This window comes from Haliaeetus albicilla, chromosome 9, assembly GCF_947461875.1.
Source record: "Haliaeetus albicilla chromosome 9, bHalAlb1.1, whole genome shotgun sequence".
In the NCBI taxonomy this organism is placed as follows: domain Eukaryota; kingdom Metazoa; phylum Chordata; class Aves; order Accipitriformes; family Accipitridae; genus Haliaeetus; species Haliaeetus albicilla.
Genome location: NC_091491.1, coordinates 27,069,254 through 27,090,547, shown reverse-complemented (window position 1 = coordinate 27,090,547; position 21,294 = coordinate 27,069,254). Strand labels below are relative to the sequence as shown.

General features: G+C 37.7%; 1 protein-coding gene across 3 annotated transcripts in view; it reads left to right on the top strand.

Moving 5' to 3' along the window:
- Positions 1 to 21,294, top strand: part of SLC9A9 (solute carrier family 9 member A9) — a 237,887-nt gene that overhangs the window by 75,996 nt on the left and 140,597 nt on the right. For all 3 annotated transcript variants that reach the window (XM_069792259.1, XM_069792258.1, XM_069792260.1), the window contains exon 6: positions 3,511 to 3,616. In XM_069792259.1, coding sequence (XP_069648360.1) covers positions 3,511 to 3,616 — 106 coding nt within the window. The remainder of the gene's footprint in view (positions 1 to 3,510; positions 3,617 to 21,294) is intronic.

Here is a 21,294-nt window from a genome sequence, read left to right as displayed (position 1 = left end):
GGGTAAAAGCAAGAAAACTCATGGGATGAGATAAAGACAGTTTAATAGGTAAAGCAAAAGCTGCGCACACAAGGAAACCGAAACAAGGAATTCATTCACCGCTTCCCATGGGCAGGCAGGTGTTCAGCCATCTCCAGGAAAGCAGCGCTCCATCCCCCGTAACGGTTACTTGGGAAGACAAATGCTGTAACTCTGAACATCCCTCCCTTCGTCCTTCTTCCCCCAGCTGTATATGCTGTATGCTCTGGACCACCCCTTGGGTCAGTCGGGGTCCACTGTCCGGGCTGTGTCCCCTCCCAACTCCTTGTGCCCCCCCAGCCTGCTCGCTGCTGGGGTGGGGGGAGAAGCAGAAAAGGCCTCGGCTCTGTGTGAGCACTGCTCAGCAATAACGAAAACATCCCTGTGTTATCAAAGCTGTTTTCAGCACAAATCCAAAACATAGCCCCATACTAGCTACTGTGAAGAAAATTAACTCTACCCCAGCCAAACCAGCACATGGTGGTTGGCAAAATGAGGTGAAAATGTTTTATTGAACTCTTAAATGGGCTGGATGTGCTAAATATTATGCAGGTCTCTGTTCTTATACAGATACTATTTAATGTTTTCATTAATGAGTTGGCTAATACAATAGAGGATGCTTGTTTAATGTATAATACTATGCTGTGAGGAGATTGAAAACACTTTGAAGAACACAATTAGAAGTCGGTATGATTCTTGCAGTGATTTAAAATCAATAAGGATAAATGCTACACTTTGAAATAATCAACTTCATAGATAGAAGATAAGAAGTGAGCATTCACCACTGAAAATGTTTTCAAGTTTACAACATGAAAATGAGTCATCAGTACTAATACATAGCAAAAAAAGGAAAACAGGACTTATTAACGTGTTCTACAGCATCTTTTCGCTCTATTTCTTGACAGCTAGTGTGAACTGCAGCACTTGGATCTGATTTTAGGCACTGTATTTCAAAAAAGATATGGACTGATTAGAAGTGATTAGAGGGCTAGAAAACATTACTGAAAGGAGGAGATTGAAAGAAGTGAGTCAGTTTAGGGACGAGATGTCTGAAATGAGTCTCTGAATAGGCAAAATGTTGCTGGAATGAAAAAAGGAATAAACGTGACAAATTATTCATGTCTCATTAGGATAGGAGTGGAAATTACAGACTTGAAGAGCAGAAGGGAAGATTTAGGTTAGACATTCAGGAATAACTGCATTTATAAATTATATGAATAGGAAAGAGCAGGTTAGTCTCCCTTGGGATTTGTGGAACCAGCATCACTTCAGTTCTTTAAAAACAAACCAGGTAAATATCTGTTAGCAGTGGTATGGCTGAAGCTTGCTGTGACAACATATGGCCAGACAAACATATGGACAGAGCAGAGACCTGAATTCTTCAATCAGGGACAGGCAATGCTGTAAAGAAGACCCAATAACCTCCATTGGGAATGGGAGAAACATTTGAAAGGGAAGATACTTTCTGAGAACTGGGTGAACTGGGGAGTCTCTCCCAGAAGAGCCAATTGATGCATTACTGTGCTTGCTTTATTATTTTGCTTTCATTTGAAAAGATTTTAAGTCAGATTTTTTGGGTAGAGTCAGGAGAGAAAGCAAGAAGAGAAAGCTGTTTTCTTAGGAGGCAAGAGGAAGGAATGTGTAGGCATCCGTCTAATTGGCTTGGCCTGCTACACTTGCATACCAGCGTTGGACTTTGATTACTATTTTCTTTTCCTTCTGTCATTATCGGAGGGACTATTAATGTGAACCCAAACTAATTAGCTAATAAGCAAAAGCTGGAAGTGGCAAATAGTTTTAGAAAACAAGTCTGCTGTTATGCCAATAACATCAAAGAATGGGAGACTAAATTGGGTCCACATTTAGCATATTAAGGCAGCATTGGTAGTCGAGCAAAAACTTGAATATGGATGTTGGTGAACCAAGAAAATATCTGTTGCCAATAAAACTTCTTCTTCCACCTTTGAGCTGTTCTGGGGAAAGAACTCTTTTCCTAGTTTAAACTATAACTGCACTGGGAGTAGATGGGTGAGGTTACCAGGATGGTTAAATATAAGTAGCTAATTTAAATATAGCTATATCAGCAAATGTTCCGCTACACAGATCTCCTAAATTGCCTTCTGTAGAATAACACTTCCAAAATTCTTCAAAGATAACACATCAACAGAGATTACTTTGACATAAAATCTCACAGGAGAACTGAGAATCTATTTTGGATTTGTAAACTGATTTTAAGATTACACAGATATTTAAGTGCCATTTAGAAAATCTTATCAGTAATTATTTTGAAGTTCCAAGAAATGTTATTAAGACAAAGCATGATCACCTGTTCATGTTTTTGTGTGAATTATCAGCAGTCATCTCAATGTAAAAGTATATAATTTTCATTTCTGAAACGTCAGATGTTAACATGGCATCCCAGAGGCACTACTAATCTTTGGGATTCCTGGGCTATGAGGATTGAGTCAATTGCACAATTATGTACTAGAATGAGCACCAGTGAAGCAGTGAGTTACTGTGTAATTTTTAACTATACAAATAATTGTGGGCCTTTACATTAAATTCTGTTTGAAAAGAGAAAGCTCTGCTTTGTCCATATAAAGAGAGAATAATAATATCAACACAGATCATAGGTAGCCTTCTTAATTTGGAGATCATTAAGTGCTAGGTAGACCTTGGGAAGGATTGTGATCCCCTGCTTACTGGTAAGGAAACTGAGGCATAAAACAACTGAAGTGTCCTTTAATGTCTATAGGGCTTAACCTCCTGAATATGAGCCAAGTGTCCTTGAGGATGTGTGTCTAAAGGATTTGCCAACTTCAATTTAAATTCAACATACTCTATTTTTTTCTATTACACTGGCAAGCTAAAAATCCAATACAGCATATAACTCAGGGAGAAGGAAGAGACTTAAGTTAATGATATGCTGAAGGAACCTTAAAATGGGTTACAAGTATCAGATATCCTGATCTGGATGAGAGACCTTCATGAATACAGATATGCTACACTTGACATGACAGGGGGTGACTTGATCGTGCAGAGTATAAGGTTATTATGCATGTTCCTCAGTGAACATGCATAACAGATGGATAAGCATTATTATATCCTTCTTGAAATAGGTAAACTGCTACTCTCATCACACACAAAGTCCATAGCAAAACCCAAGTCTTTTCAGCACCCTTATTTCTCCTTGGTCACAACATCACAGTCCTTTATGCACAGTAAAATATGCTGTGACATTTTTCATTTATGCATGATTCTCTGTATGAGAGGGAAAGTTTCTTCCTAACTCAACTGAAGCACCAAAACTCAGAGACTTGCTAGATTTAAGGATCTTATATACTGCAGTTGATCCCTTTTAACTTTTTGTTATCCACTTAGGTAATATATAGGACAAGACCTCTCAAAACCCATATTCTAACACTGCTTTACTTATTGAACTGCCAGAGGAATATGAAAATAACAAACTCACATTGCTTTGTCTCCATACAGTGACAGTCCTTGCTATTTTCCATGAGCTGCATGTGGATACAGATTTGTACACACTCTTGTTTGGAGAGAGTGTCCTAAATGATGCTGTGGCTATTGTGCTGACATAGTAAGTACACCCACCTCCATTCTTTACTTGGTGAGATAATTATGAGCTTTAATTGCTGATATAATTCTCACTGATATAGTTTGTGCAAGTATAGGTATAACATTTGAAGATTTCATTACAGAGATGTAGTTCTGGAGTTGTTCTTGGTTTGTTAAATACCAGAATTCCAGTATTGTTAGTGGTAACTGTGTATCCAGAAAGCAATTTGAGTTCATTTTCTTCAACCTAGAAAGCAGTATATTCTGTAAAATGTGTAAATTTAATTTAATTTTATTTCTTTTCTCATCTAAACAAGATATCTTGAAAAAATGTTGCTGAATGAGCACCTAGGACAGGGCAACCAGAAAATTGGAGACAGGTTCTTTTTATTTTTTGCAATCTATTATTTTCCAAGATTAAAACCACGAAGTGGTACACAGCAGCTCAGTTTATCTAATTCTGCCTATTGAATCTGACAGAGCTTCAGCTGATACTATTATCTTAAATTTATATATAGCTTTTTTATTCTCGGGAATCCTCAAACAAATCACAAATGATAGGCCAAAAATCACACAAGTATGTGCTGTCCTAAAAACACAGCTGCTAAGTACACGATTAACGGGATCTCAAGTTAACTCCACTCTACATGTATTATATGCTTCCTAGAGCTTTGCTAGAAATACAAATAATCCTCTCAGATAATCTTAAAAGTAACAGAACTCTGCAAAATCAAATTCAGTTTTCCAGGATGCTTGAAGATGCTTCACAGTAAGCCTCAATTCAGTGCCACCTTTCTCCTTAAAGTACAGTTCCTTGAACTAGGATTTATCTTATCCTTCAGAAAAACAGACTTTTACAGAGTTTACAGTCGTTAAAAAATGAGCTTTATATTTTGTCTGAAACCCCATGGAGAAACTTATAATAGTCAAATTGCAAAAAAAAACCCAAACAAAATTGTTTCATAATACAAAAAAATAGTATTCCTAATTATCAGTCTAGTTACATTCACCTACACTAAACTTCTCACATTGTTTTTAGAGCAAGAGTAAAATTTTCAAACACTGTCAAGTGTCTAAGCACAGCATTTCATGATTAGATGCAGCACAGCTGTCACATTCAGTGACTGTGGTTGGAATGCATCACTTAGGAGAGCATCTAGTACATCAGATAATAAAATGTGCAAAAGGAAAACTAAACAAAGAATAGAAATCTCAGTAGAGAGAACAGGTAGAAAAGCATTAAAGCAGGTATTAGAATTGGAAAGAAGCATGTAGGTGACAGAAAGTCAGATTTTTTTCTTTCTCACTTGGCTTTGTTTAATAAAGGCCTAGACGTTATTAGCTCATTTAGACTCTTCATCTGTTAGTGCAAGGTTCCTATAGGCTATGGAACAGTTAGACTACAAGCAACTCAAGGAGATGCAGAATATTTTAACTGTCTCTAGTTTTCAGTTGCTGTGATGTCAAAGCACATGGATCTCTTCAAAGGTGCAACTCAACTGCAAAGCAAATCTAGAAAGAAAAGTACTATCAGATAGTACGTGATCAATGAGTTTCTAACCTCTACTCTTCCCAGTACTCAAGTCTAGGTTATGACCCTCAGCCTGCACATGGATACAGAAATCTATAGGAAGGATGCCTGAGGCAAATGCTGGCTATCTCCTGCTCATGTTTTCTTTGCTGTACATGGGAGATTTCAACTCTTTTTTACCATAGGATCTGTTGTGACTGGAAAAGTAGTGTATTTTTCTGTATATTCAGTGTGACTAATACTTTGATTTCTCTGAAATATTCAGTCATTTGTAGAGGCCGAAGAGAATATATAGCATCATTAGTTTCACATTTCATTAATTTCTGGCTTAAATAATCAGCTTCTGCACAAATACAATGTTTCTGCAACCTGACATGATCTTCCTTCCTGTAGCCTTTTAAGTAAAGATATACTGTTAATAATGTCAGCTTAAGTGCATTAACACCCCACTAAACCAAACCAAGTTTAAATGAAGAATTTTATTTTTCTGTCACTACAAAACAACAGCTAGTTTTTTTCTCTGTAACACATACCACTTTTCAGGATGGTGCAAGCACAACATGTTCATAATTACAGTAATAAGCGACTACTTTAAAAGGTGTGAGAATAATGTTTACAAATCTGGAAAAGCAATAAGAAGTCATTTTGTACACTATGTAATGGTAAAGAGAAAATAGAGTAAGAGAATATACAGTGTCTTTCATCAACTAACAGAATAACCAAGTTAACATCTGCAGGAGCGACTCACTGCAGGAATGGGAGGACGAGAAGAGAGGGAAGGCCCTTATGGCTGGCTGTGGCAATTTGGCAAGGTGAAGGTAGTACGGCTGTATGCCGACAAGGCTTTATATTGATGCCTCTCTTTCCCTTCAGCTTCTCCCTTCAACCTCTATTTTTCCTGTGCTGTTTATCATTTAGTTTAAGAAGGAGAGCAGCAGGACCAGCTACCCCTACATTTTTCATATAGATTTAGTAAGTCACATGAGCTGTGTGTTGCTGCAACAGTATGTACAGACGCTGTGGCCAGTTGCCCTCAGAAAATACCAATGAGGTACACAAGTTCTCCAGGCCAAATTAGCAGCTCTCCTGTAGGCCATCTTACAATACCAAACACCTTGGTGTTTGTGATAATTGCAAGATTTCATTTATACTGTGCTATTTTAAGATAACCCATGCAGGAGGGATACTGTGAATCAAATTGGCAGTAGTGGCTGCAGAAAGGCTGACAAGCTGTTGTGCATCTGGGAGAGCTCTTATACACAGGGGCCTCTATAAGCAAGGGTATTATAGATGTAACAAGGACTTTCTCCTATATAAGTAACTTGCAGAGTTGCTTATAACTTTTTATTATTAGGACAAAAGTCTCCTTTTAATAAAAAGTCTGTAAGAATTCTCACAGAAAATAAACATTTTGGAAGAAAACAAGGGTTTAAATATTCAAAATTAGTAATTTTTTGAGCCTGTTTTATATCAAGAATTCAAGACATTTAAGAAAAATGATAACGAAGCCCTACAAAACAATACTTATTAGATGACTAAACATGTCTGCTTTTACCCAGAAAAACCTATATGACTAATAACGCCACAAATATTTCCTACGTACTTTGTTTTCCAGGAGATTGACTTGGCACCTGTGTCCGCTTTCTGTGTCTATTTACGGCATAAGCTTTATCTGTAGAAGTATTTTATATATGCTAATGTTAAAACAAACAAATAAAACATATGTAGGAAAAATAAGATATCTGACCTTCTTCTGAGTGTGTTTAAATATGCTTATAGTCTTTATGATTAGAGATTGTTTCACTATTTGGAATTTAATTTTAGACAACAGATTATGGCAACCTTTTATGAAAAGATCTTTCCAATCATGTTTTTATTACAATTTTTAAGAAAGAAATAATTCTCAGTTCTTCAGATACATTGTACTTCATCACCAAGAAGTTTACCTGAATTTATTCTGTAGCTTCCAGAATGAAAGACTATAATTTAAGATTTTGTTTCTTGTATCACTGTATCATAATATATACTGCGTGGAATGACTTTGCTTTCTTGGGGATTGGTTACATAAAAGGTTCCAGATGATAGCTTTTTTTACCACTGTTTGTATTCTCCAACCCCTGGGTTTTCAACTTCTTCAGCTTTTTTGCAAAAATATTAACAACAAAATCTAGCATACAAATGCTCCAGCATACATAAGGCTGTTCTCTTAGCTATAAATTTAACCTTCTGCCATCCATTTCTGTGAACATCATAAAGCAGCAGTTTGTTCAGCTTCAGATATGCATAGGCATTCATGCTATAGGATGCGATATTGAAGGTGATTATTTAATTCATAGATTTCAGACCCAGGAATGTTTATCATTGCTTAGGTTTGTAGATAATACTTTACAAATACAGTGAACTGTGTGTACTTAGCACTTACTAGCTGTGGTCCACATTCTAAAGATCAAAATTGAGAAACTTCCCAGTAACTTCAGTTGGAGTTGTGTGTGATGAAGACTGTAGAATCTGGGTGAAAAATAATAATTTATGGATATTTTTGAGCAAATAAGATCAACCTCTTATTTCATTTTCATTCCTTTTTCATTGTTCTGTCTTCATATGATGCATCACTCGCTGAAGAAAACATCCGCATATATTTTGAGCGCACATGCTGTAGGTTTGGACTTAGCATGGTTTTTGCACATTTGCAGAGAAATTTGATGAAGAAAGCATGGAAGAAGTTGTAGAAAAAGCATTGAATAGCTTGAGATGTGATTGAAAAGTAGCTGAACAGGTCATTAGCATCGAGACAGTATATTTAGCAGAGCTATTTAATCTTTCTCATGCTGAGTGCTCAGTGAGTGCAGGATATGGAAAGCAATAATGAATACTGATACGTGTTCCCAGCTAACAAATTATCTAAAAGAACATTACACGAGAGATGTTTCTATTGTAGCCAATGTCAGAAGTGTTTGTATCATCAATATGTGTAAGACATGACCTCATTTCTCTGCTGGCTCTGTACCATTGCTCAGTGGGCCTGAATTTCATCCCCTTCCTAGAAGAGGTGATAATATGGAAGTCACATGGACAGCAGGGACATCAACATTCGGCAGTGTTTTTCATGAGTAATCAAAGTAAGTGAGTGGCAGCCAGAGGACACAGGACATGTGACACTGTGACATGTGGCAAGGAATAGATTTACTAGCTCTGTTATATGCAATCAAGAACAGTTTGATACATGAAGGAAGTGGAAATCCTGGAGATAAAAAGCATGGCTGAGGATCACACGGCAGTGAAGCCAGAGAACACAGAAACTGGCTGACATATGAAATGAAGACCTCCCATGTCAAAATGCTAATTGCCTTAGAAGGCTTACAAGTATAGATATTTCTAGGCAGAGAGGAAAGCAATACTGCAAGCATAGTTTTCTTGTGAAGTTTGGCTTTCCGTTTTTAAGTATAAAGTACCTTAAATTGTATGTAAAGGAAGAGGCGATAACCTTGGAGGTTCAGGAAAAGGTGAAGAGGAAGGCAAACAAAAAATACTGGATTCTTTTGAAATGGATATCTGCCTCTTTTGTAAAGTATCTATTGGTTGTACAGATTCCACAAAGTTCATTCATGCCGATTAGCAAAAATTAGGCAATGGAATGCCCAGATTTTGACACAGTCAGGCTGTAAGGCTCCCTTTGCAAAATTCTAGGACCAGCGCCAAAAGGCTAAATTCTTAGAACTAGGTAAGAACTGAAGGCGTAACAGATCCTGTTCTTGTATGACCCGGTCATGGTTTAACCCCAGCCAGCAACTACGCACAATGCAGCCACTCACTTCACCTCCCTCACAGTGGGATGGGGGAGAAAATCAGAAGGGTAAAAGCGAGAAAACTCATGGGATGAGATAAAGACAGTTTAATAGGTAAAGCAAAAGCTGCTCGCACAAGCAAACCGAAACAAGGAATTCATTCACCGCTTCCCTTGGGCAGGCAGGTGTTCAGCCATCTCCAGGAAAGCAGGGCTCCATCCCCCGTAACGGTTACTTGGGAAGACAAATGCCATCACTCCAAACATCCCTCCCTTCCTTCTTCTTCCCCCAGCTTTATATGCTGAGCATGACGCCATATGCTCTGGACCATCCCTTGGGTCAGTCGGGGTCCGCTGTCCCAGCTGTGTCCCCTCCCAGCTCCTTGTGCCCCCCCAGCCTGCTCGCTGCTGGGGTGGGGGGAGAAGCAGAAAAGGCCTCGGCTCTGTGTGAGCACTGCTCAGCAATAACGAAAACATCCCTGTGTTATCAAAGCTGGTTTCAGCACAAATCCAAAACATAGCCTCTTACTAGCTACTGTGAAGAAAATTAAATCTATCCCAGCCAAAACCAGCACAGACCCCTTGCTGATAAGAACAGTATTTGTTGGTGAGATGCATATTTCCACTGATGCTCACAGATGCAATATTGTTTCAGGAATTCAGTGAGCTTCTATTGGCCAGGTAAGATGGTCTGAAATAAATAGGTTACATTCCTTCTTCCCCCCCCGCTTTTTTTTTTTGCCCCCCAACATTCTGTGCTGGTAGAAGAGCACTGCAACCCCTTTCTACATAATAAGCTTCTATGGATTAGTTCAAAGATTTATCAAGCAGTTTACCATGATGAAGAAATTTCATTTTCCAGAGTTCTTGGAATATGTTTTTTCTCTAACAGTAGATATATTTCAAGTCCATTTTTCATGATCTAGCTACAGCATATGACAACATATCTGTACTTGATAAATTAACTGTCCATAGAATCCAGACCCCTTTTTAATAATTTAAAAGGCTTGAGATTTATGACAAATAGTTAGAGATTGCCCATTTTCTTGCTTTTGTCTTTCCTTCTTTAGCATAAATAGTGCTTATCCACTACAGTAGGATAAAGTACAAAGGAGAAACTCTAATTATTCAATGTATTTGTGATACTTAGGCATAGTATTGAGGGGAAAAGGGTCAGGGGAAATTGATAAAGGTGATGGTCAGCTTTACTATGCCCAGTGAGGAAATACCTTGTAAAAGTAGTTTCATGGTTCCTCTTAAATATTTCCAGGATGGTCATGTACCAACACATGTCATAGCATAACTCTTCTCTGCTCAGAAAATACTTTCATTCTAGTCTAGTAGTACCTTATACAAGTTCATATCACGCTCAAACCACTCTTTCTTGGCAGAAGTTCTCATGGAAGTTTGTGTGGGGCTTTCTATAATAACACAGCAAAAATAACTGAGACAAATTTGTTGAAAAACAGTATCCATTTCCAGAGGAAATAACTCAGAAGCCAGAGTTCAGCTCAGTTTGTGCTGAACCCTCTAAGCTTGACATTTCTCAGACAGTGATCCCTATAATTGCCTTAGGAAGTCAAGGGAATTCCTTCTGTCACACTGATGATTCTTACTGCTAAGTACAGTCATGATATTACTAATTTTAGTTCAGTTCAGATCTCTTCAAAACATAAGAAGCTCTTTTGATCAAAGAGACCTCAAATAGCAAATGAATAAGAACCTTTAAAGCTTTCTGGTTTTACTTATTTGTTTACCTGTATTTTTATTACTTCTGTGGTTTTAATTCTGTTGTTATGTCATTGAACCTGAAGGTGGTTTACACAGGAGGAAAATGTAATCAGAGACTGAAGAAACAGACATTTGACAAATACCAAATATAGGTACAAATATTCAGTTTATATTTCACTGGGTGATTGGCCTAGTGAGGTAACTATCCATTATCTGCAAGTGTTACTTTCCTACTTTTCACAATTTCTCATTGTGATTCCTTGTGTATGCTATATTAAAATCAGCAGTTCTATAAAGGACATGAAAAGATATTGTAACTGTGCTGCTGAATAATGGAGTTGGGAGCTGGGATTTGCAGGAAATAATATTGGCTTTGAAAGCTATGATGGGTGTCTCCTTGATGCATATCTCAGTAGATGTGAGGCTCCCTTTATGATTATTTTAAGCTTTCTTCTTTTGTCATGGACTGCCTCTAATTTGGATCCTTTGACCTTCCATTCTTTGAGCATTATTCTGTATAGACTTTGCCACGCTTTGATCCCTGAACCCATTGAATAACAAATTTTGGAGAGGAAAGACAGCTGAATGTTCTCATATCATACTTTTCGCTTAAACTGCAGTTGTAGTCAGAATGTGGCCTTTAAAAGTGGCATTGTGGGCTTCCATATGTACTATCTCAAAACCTTTTGTATCATGTGTAACAATTAAGAAACAAAGACTTTTCTATCAGCCAAGACTTTGTCTTTGTTTCAGTTTCCTCCTCATCTGTCAGTAACTGAGAGTTCATTCAGTCTAAGAACATGGTGAAGTCTGTCAGCCTGTATCCTATACCTCCTGCTGAGATTTATTAGGCACTGTTAGCAAATAGCAAAAATATAATTGCTTCAGTATTCATCACATATTAAAAAAGAATGTTTGTTTCTCTATTGCCCTTGTATTTTTAGCCATTTTTTAAACCATGTATTCATGCAATTTCTTGGTGTCTTTTACCAAACTATTTTAGCAACTGGAGTGAAAAAGAAATTCATTTAAGTTCTATTTATTTCCAACATGTACCTGAGTGCAGACAAGAGGTTGTTCATGCATCCTAGGCATGGCAGTATGTAAGTAATAGCGTAAAAAACCACTTCTATTCATAAGTGGGCCCTTATGCGCATACAGTTAATAGCTTTAGTGTACCCACACATGAAACTGTTCAGCCTAGATACTTCTTTTTCAAAAATGTGTAAGCCTCATTCCTTGCCAACTACTGTACAAAGTGTGCACAGAGACATGCTTCTCGCCAAGGAAGAGGGAAATAGAAGCACCTGTGCCATCAGACAGATGACAAAAAGGTAAAAAGGATTAACACATGCAACATTTTCCTGCTTAAAGAAAATAGGTGGCATGTAGATTTCTACAGGTGGGAAGAGATGGTGAAACGGAGATGAAAGAGAAAGCAAGAAACTGAACTAGTGAAAGAAACAAATGGAGATTGTGAAGGCATGGCTAGAAAAAAGAGTGAGAAGAGACAAGACATAGTGAGAAACAAAGATAAGGCATACTGTATAAATACAGATCATGACAGTGATACATAAACCTGTAGCTAGGACTCTTTAGAGGGAAGAAAAGCTTGTTTACTCATAGGGATGCAGAGGAAAACCTGATTATTTTTCTCCGGTACAATTTCACAGTTTTGTGTTCTTTTGTTAGGAGTGTCTGTGAAATCTTTAAGCAGTACTTCAAAACGTGCTCCTGAACTGTAAAGAAACTGTGAAAAGTATAGGAATTAGGACAGCCAGTTCTGAAGAGTGGTGTGCTGCAATCAGGTAATGAATCTGAATTCAAAAAAGGGATGAGATTCTGCCAGAAACTCAGGGAGCTGCCCCCAGACCCTTTCTTTGTAGCCATTCTTACATAAGTTAATTTGGTAGAACTGGAGGAACTGAGTCTTCCATAAGCTCAGTTTGAACAGTGGCAGGCTTAGATGGGTGGTTGCCTTTGCAAAACCTGATCTAGAACTCACAGACCAAAGTAAGACCAGCAAAGGACCGTAACAGGCATAGGAAGAGTTGCTCCATGGTACTGACTTGCATGACCTTGAATCCTTGACAAAGACTTAGGGATTTCAATGCCTGTAAGCTACAGATCTGGACAAATGACTAACTGGTTCTCTGGAGTCAGCCATTGCCTCGCTCCAGATAAATACTATTTGTGATTTTATACCCACAAAGATTCCTGAGGAAGGATGGCTGTAACACTGTGGAGGGGAATGAAATAGAATTACCTGAAAACCTGAAGGAAAGCAAAATGCTAGATGGAAGCTCAACCCAAACATTTCACTTACTGGTTCTCCTTAGACAAGATGAATTTGGCTACTATTCCCAATATTCTTAGAAAAGCTTATGTACCAAGCAGCCATTCAACCAGTCAAATAACAGAGTAACTTATAAATGAACAGAGCAAGGAGTTAATTGTGCAATAAGCTAGTGAGTGATTTTAAAAGGTGAATGAGGAATCCTTTCCATCTATTATTTCTATAATAATGAAATTATGGTTGTCCATCTGCTCTTTTTACCTTTGAGGAAGGGTTTAGTCCCAGCTTATTTTGTTGATGATAATTAGTGTTTCACGTCACTGACCATCTGGAACAGGAGATGTGAGCACTGGGAAACTAACCAAACTTGCTATTAGCAGGAAGTGTAAAAGAGCTTCTTTCCCAGAATAGAGGAAATCCCACATAAAGTGATGATGTCCTTGCTTAATAAAACTTCCGTTCTTTTTTCTCCATAAGCTTTACTGTACAGACCACTGCTGTGCTTAAATCAGGGGGAAAAATGCTATGGAATTTCTGTAAAGCTTGTTATAGCTGGAATTTCAGTATGAAAATGGAGACTTGGAACATGATGTTTTCAGGAGGTAATTCTCATCACTGTTTTTTTCACTTTTTAATATTTCATATCCCTTTTTCCAATATCAGCTCCACATTAAAATTCTGCTTCACTTCTAGTTAACACATGCTAAAGGTCTTTCTAGCTATAAGTTATCTAATTGGCTGTGTTTTGTTTATGCAATTTATTTGAATAGGCAGCCTTCAGTTGCAGTCTGCTAAGCTAGAATAGATTTCAGTGAGTACTGTTACGGGGATTGCCCTCAGGGATGTATGAAAATGTAGCTTAGCTCAAATCAGCTGGGAATGTCTGTACTTGTCATATCCAATCAAATCAGACTAGCTGCAGGTATTTCTGTCCACTTATACACAAACAAACTGATAACATTTAAAAATATGAAATGCAAGCTCAGAATTAAGAACACTGCTTGCAGTGCTTGCAAATCACATCTAAGAGGCAATTATTTAGCTACATTTTCCATACAAATGACCGAATTGGCATCAAAGCTTCTTCATTTCAAAGATTTCTATTGGGAACTCTTCAGAACTGAAGTACACCCTGGTACGAGTCAGCTTATTTTTTGAGCTTTTCCAGATGTTTTTTCTTATCCAAATAACCTTCCTCTAGTGAATAAGACAGATTTTCTGAGAGCAAGATAATTACATACAGAGTCTAATTCTACTTACAGAGACAACTCCCCTTTAGTTTAAAATGAATGTATTGATACTATTTCCCTTGAAGTGTTCCAAAAGAAGGCTCATTTCATCCTCTCTGGATGAGATACTGTACATAAGAGTCTGTCAGGTACTTACAGTAGATCAACATATTTTTCAAGTCTTCTTGGCAGGGAAGACAAAAGAGGAGTATGTATCAGAAAGGTGAGGGAGAGCTTGCCATTTCATTCACTGGGTACCCACCAATACCTATTCACTGTTCAAATCCTTTCCAGAAATACAGTATTGAAGAGTACAGCTATCTCAAAGAGACAGAGGTTTTGTTACAACAGGATAAATTCCCATCAAAATTCTTTTATTCTTTGGAGATGAAGTTGTAATTACATGAAAGAAGAACCCATTCACTCTGTGGGAGAATGGACTGCATATTTCCAGTGGCTACCCAGGAGCACTAGGAAACACTGAAGTCTCTAGTGATCCCTCTGTGAACCTCTCCAGAAGCTACGTGCTCTTTGTACAGTTTAATTTGAATTTCATTATTCTAACCTGCTCTAAATGCTTTTTTTTCTTACTGACAGCAACATCAGGTAAACTGGTTCCCGCTGCAAGCCTTGATCTTTTAAGACTCAAATCCTTACTTAAGCTACCGAATCTGTTAGAGTTAACTGACATAACTCTACATTAAATTCTTTTGCGTATGCATATGTATACATATATACTTCTGTGTGCATGCAGAATCATCCATAAAACACATCAAAATAATGCAAATGTTATCAAGTACTCAAAAGTTACATAATGCCCCAAGATTTTCATGTCTTACAGAAGAGGAGTTGAGAGGCACCTTCTGTAAACATTTTAATCAAACGTAATTTTTAGGTTTATTTTTTCATACACAAAAACCTCCATCTCTCCATATCCAAGACATTATTTCAGTGTGCATGTTTCACCTTCTGGATTAGGAACTTCAGTGTTTTCAGAATTTACTTTTGTCACTTGACCAAAGAGAATAATTGATATAAGTAGCATGCAGCTGCCTTCCTTGAGTGCCAAGCACACCAGGAGGAGAGACTGCATACCTCTAGCTACTGCATTTTGTAGCTACTTGAATGGTGAGACTCAGCAAATTTCTATTCTTAGAATTTATTCCAATGGTTATAGAGCACCACTCTCTCATTGTTTCCACCTGCTTTTGTTTTGGTCTTGAACTTATTCCTTCTCTCTCCTTTATCTTTTCGACAGACAAGGGTCACCATCTCTATCTCGCTTTACCCATTACCCTGAATTGCATGACCTGCACCACTGCTGCTGCAGTCACCAGTCCTTTTGTCTCTCATCTGAGATGGAAAGAAATAATTTCTAAAGATAAGCTAGGACTCTAAACTCTTAATCCAATCTCCTTCATTCCCTAAAGCCAAGAGATACCCTGTCTTTATTTCTGATACACACTCCTCTTTGTTATCCTCCATATTACATTGTGACAAACAAAGGAGATAATGAGGACAAGAGAGTGATGCTGCTGGTTCAGTTCTGAAGGCTGGCGAAACAGTAGATGGCAGAGTCTGGGGAGCACCAATTGCAGGAAAAAAATCATATTTAAGTTTTAGATGGCACATGCCTAACAAATGAGATCTTAGAAGATTTTTAGCTGATGAAGTTTATCAGAGCTCTACTGAGATTTGTCAACTAAACATTTCAGAAAGCTTAAAAAATTGCTTGATTTTGGCACATTTTCACAAGGGCGAAAGACGCATGAGTAACAGATGGGTAATTTCCTCTTTCCTCCCCTTACAAGTGGCAAGTCTGAATTTCAAAGTGGTACAGTGAGAAAGCTTTGTTATTATGTGGTTGTAAGGTTTCTGTCCAAGATAAGCACAAATGTATTCTCTCTATACTGGTTCTGCAAAATGGCTGAATTTTTAAAAAAAGAAGAAGTCTTCCAAAAAAGTGCAAATGTAACATGGAAATGTAGTCTAAATGGTGTCATTTTGGTAAAGTCACAAACCATGAAAAAACAACACCCAAATAAAATTAGGGCATTGCCTGGCATGCTGCAGGTATGAGCTAGGCTGAAAGACAGGAAACACCCAGGACAGCAGTTGTGCTGAGTGGCCCTGAGAGAGGACAGTGTGACAAAGCATGTTCATTTCTACTGCGTTTAGGGAAATGGGACTTACGAATGTCTCCTGTAAAGACCATTGCACCAAAGAAAAAAATCCAGTCTTGTTATCAGTTTCCTCTTAATGTATTTGGTACTTTGGTGTTCCCTAACTAATTGCTAATTGTAATAATCTACATATTCTGAATGTAATATGCATATGTGTATGTTATTTGGATTCATAATGAAATTTCAGTACATTTCTGGGGAGACTTAGTGGCATTAGAATTTGGATTTTGAAAAGGAAGGTTTAAATGCAATTAAAACTTTGAACAAAACAGCATCCCAACAATACATTGAATAAACTGATACTTGCAATTTTCCCTTAGTAATTTCTCCATTACAAAATCTCACAAAAGTGAAACCATTTTTAAACGTACAGCATTTTAATTTTGTATTCCCATTCATTGCATAATTATAGTCACTTAGAAGAAATCAAACAGTTCTTCCTTTCTACATTTTTCTACTGATCTGTAGCAAGCACAGGCAGAAACAACAGTGAGAGAGATGAGAATAATAGAGTGCCTAGCAGGCCGCTATTCTCTGCCTCAGACACACTGGGAAAGGGTTATAGCTAGATTAAAATATTCCTGAAGAAAATATTTCAGCCTCCTGGGCCATTTAACAGTGTACATCTTTATTACAGTATTTCTATTCCTACAGAGTAATGTTAAAGGTATTTCTAAACCATCATTTTAGGATGTTCGCAGGTTTACATTCTATTTCTAGAGTTAGCAGGACTTAGCCCATAGCTAGGAGAGCATTTTCGTTGCCCATTGTTAGAGTAAGGTGAATGCAAAAGTTTGTGAGGCAAAACTCCTTCATTCTAGCAATTATGAGGGTAATCAAGCTACTCAGAATTATTTTCATTTTATTGATAGCTGTGTTTAAGCTTCATGGAACTGCCTGTCTAGGAAAAGTATCTATTTTAAAACTAAGTGGTGGAAATTAGTGCATTATACTAAATGTTTATCCATAAATCAATGGAGTCTTCACAAATCCAGAAGGAAAAATTGTCTGTTTGGCTGCCTACAATTTGTGTGAGATTTTCCGCAGTGCATTGGATCTAGGCCACAGGTAATAGCAGATACATTAATTTTAAACAAAGGGAGATCTTACTTAACTCTTTTCATCTTACCGTTGAGGAATAGTTCACGACCAGCTGCCAGTTATGTGTCCAAAAACCTTATCATATGTATTTATGAATAATGCATTCTTATCAAAGCAAGAACTCCCATCCAATATATTTGGTATAAGGTCTCTTTGATTAAGTGATTTGGAGTATGTTTAGGAAAAGGGGGGGGGGGGGAGTGTTGTAGGATTTTATTATCCAGATTATTTTCAAGATTCCAATTAGCTTTTAGATTGTTCTTCAAGAGTGGCATGTGTTTACGTAGCACTGCTTAAAGCTGGCTTATCATTTGAAACTCCGGTACCAGGGAAAGGGAAATAAAGACTGTACTAAGAGTTTTGAGAAAAATGTCCCTGACGACAGAAGTCAGAAATAGGGAATGTGTGTGTTCTAGTGTTTCTCTTCTTGCTATAATCTTTAAGGATAAAAAGAATTTTTACCATTGTGATTGCCTTAGAGTTTGGGACTGAAATTCTATCCACATCAACTTCACTGCCTAACTGCCGATTTCTCCTCTGTTTTATTTTACCATGAGTGAAGTTGAGTAATGGTCCAGAGTAAAGGGTGTTTGCAGGTGTCATAATCACGACTGACTTAACGCTTGAGCAAAACGATTTCCACAAGGTTCAGCAGCCACATCTCTGTTGTTCTCAGCAGCCCCAAGCTGCTGAAATGAACCATTGAGGCTGTGGGTAGCCAGCTACAGTTTAGAATAGCTTCAGCCAAAGTAGTCTTTTGCAGCTCCTAGGCAAGAAGAAAAGGTACAAGATGGATGCAAAGCCACCTTTCAACCCACCTGCCATCCTGCCCAAGTCCTATACTCTGTCAGACTACACAGTCTGTCTCTAAATACCTTTCTTGTTCATGCTTTGGGCAATTGCTTTTTGGCCAGCATTTGCTAGAGATATAATTCCAAAGTCTTTTTTTTCCACTTTGAAATAAGTCCAGAGCTATTCCTCTATCACCTTCTCAGAAATTCTTTCTTTAAATAGGTTTTTCTCTAAAGTGACTTAAATGGACTATACCTTCCCAACAGTGCATTTTTCCAGCAGATGACTATTAGTACATGTGTTGGGATTTGTTGAATTACACCGCCTTTGAGCGCTGCCCAGTAATTTTGTTTTAATGTTCTGTGTCTAACATTAAAGGTATAGCAGTGATTTTAAAGAACTTCAGGCTACAGAGTGATAAGGCAACAAGCAATAGGTAAGACTGCAATTTTAAAATTTCTACCATAGCTTGGGTTTTTCTTTTTATAAGCTGTAAAAACCAAAATGTTAGCATACTATCAGAAAGGTAAATGAGGAGAGCTTCAGGCCTACCTTGCTCTTACAGGAATATTACTGCTGTTCTCTATGCAAGGCTGACCAACTTTTCTAGCAAGTGAAGTGCCTTTCCCTAAGGTGAAATATCATTCTGTTCATTTGCTATATTTGGATCAGGAACAGAGACCAGAGACCTACAATTCAGAATATCCCTAAATCCCCATCCTCAGCTCCAGTATATCAAGAAGACAAAACACGTGACATGTTTTGTTTCTGACATTATTACTGCCAACACTAGAGCATACAATTCACATCTGGATTTATTTTAGACTTTCTCATGATAACAGCTGCATTTCTTGTCTTCACTTGGATACATTTTTAAAAATGAAAATTGCCATGGCAACAGCTGCAACCATTTATTATAAAGCAATAGAAGTGGAACTAATATTTGTGAGAGAAGCTCTGTTATCAGGAATAGTATTTCATTCAGAAAAAGCCTGTCATTTTTCCCTAGCCTTTCCTTTTTTTATAAGAAAAATATAGAAAATATTTTCAATAATGAAATGTAGGTGGCATTGAACAGCTCAGGAGATTAAAAAGATTTTCTTCTTTAGATTACTGACTCATCTTAAATCCAGATTAGCAAGAAGCCAAAATTATCTGTTTGGTGGGCACATGAAAAACAGAATTGATAGGGGTACCAAGATTTGAAAATCTCATTCCCTATGTTCTTAACTGAAGCACAGAGACAGCAAACTGAGTACACAGGGTGTGTTTTCACTGGGGGCGGGGGGGGGGGAAGATGTGACCTGTCCTTGAAAAGTGTTAATGTCTAATGCAAAAGAAAAATTCATAGGCAGTTTCCAATGTTAACGCAAAATAGTTCAAAATGAACTATCCTTCCCTTAAGATTTTGCTTCATATCACTTGCAACATACTATGTTACCTGAGATAATAGTGTATGATTTTCCCTATTAAAACGTGGCTAAAGAGGGAAGTTCTTCACTGACCTCAAGGTCATGTTGTTCTAAGTCAGGATTGAGGTAGGGTCATCCAATGTATGGTCCAGGTACAGTAGAAATCATGTGGGCCATTTTGTTTGCATCTGTTTCCAATATTTCTCAGAGCATTAAACTTTTTTTTTTCAATCTCCACAAGAATCTAGGTAGAAGATCAACAAATTGTACTCCCAATGTTGAAAATATGTATGAAATGTAAAACTATTTTCCTATTCAAACCCCTTCCGACTATGATAAAATGTGTTTTGCAAGGACAGACTGTACAGGGACCACATACCATGTTGTGGACACATACCAAGGATCACATTCCTTCCTATTTATTACACATTAGAGAGTCTTAGGTAGGAGTGAGGAAGAACACTGAAACAGAAAAAAACTTTAGACAGACTTTCAGACTCCTTTCACTCTAATTTTTGTGGGATTTAATGTAGTTTATCTTCATCAATTGCATTCAGCATCAGGCCCCTCAGCATACTGCTCTGTTCACAAGTTCCTAAAGATGGTGAAGTTGTGTGAAGGGAGACTGGGGGCTCCTTTCTTAATCTCTTACAGAAAACATTCTGGAAGTGAAAAAGCCCAAGGGTGTTGATAGGCCAGAAATTTAGCACAGCACTTTAGTATTGGCAATAGACTATCCATCCGCTCCAGTGACTACCTGCATCCTCTAGCAGCAGACTTAGCTCTGTCTAGGATATAATATTTTAAACACAAACAGTAGTTTACAGATCTCTTAAAAAAGAGTACCCATACTTCATTGACTCCTTACTAAACTCTAGGTTGTTCTGAACAAAGATTATCATTTAGTCCAGCTTCTTAAATTACTTCTGTGTCATGGACAGTTTATTTCAGGGAGGTAACATAGAGGAAAAACAGTAGAAAAACTGAACTATTTCTGTTGTGCCTGAGAAAAATTTATGAAAGCATGTGGTTCATATATTATATTTTTAAGAGACTGAGATCTGGTAGAAATCTGAACTGAAGAACTGAAGTTTCCTTTCAGTTTCTCCTGCTCCCTCGCTTAATGCTTTAAATTCTTTGTAGCATATCACCAGTAGCATGTTCCCAACTCTGCCCTTCCTCTTCCACATTCATAGGTAAGATTTACATCCTCTGTTACACTTAAAACAGGGCAGTTACATGGAACAGTTGAGGCTTGACAGAACAGTAGTAAGAATGGGGTTTGTTCCTGTTTTACTGACAAAGAGGAGAGAAGCAGTGAAAGAACAAGCTATTTGTCTTCATCAAGATGAGGAGAACTGGGCAATTAGAGCTTCCTCATGCTGTCTCTGGGAGTATTGAGCTGTCCACAGACAGGCCTCCTGTGAATTTGGAATGCCGTCTGTGAACAGAAATTGGACGTACCACTCTTGAACACATCAGTCTCACGATCTTCATAAGCAGAGGGCACAGAAGAGAAAACCTCTTTGAATATTAAATAAGAACCTGCTGTGTATGTTCTTTCATTGATCAACTAAGCAATCTAATATTGCCCCTCCACCCCTTTGTTCAGGTTCATTTGAGGGGATTTCAGAGAAGATT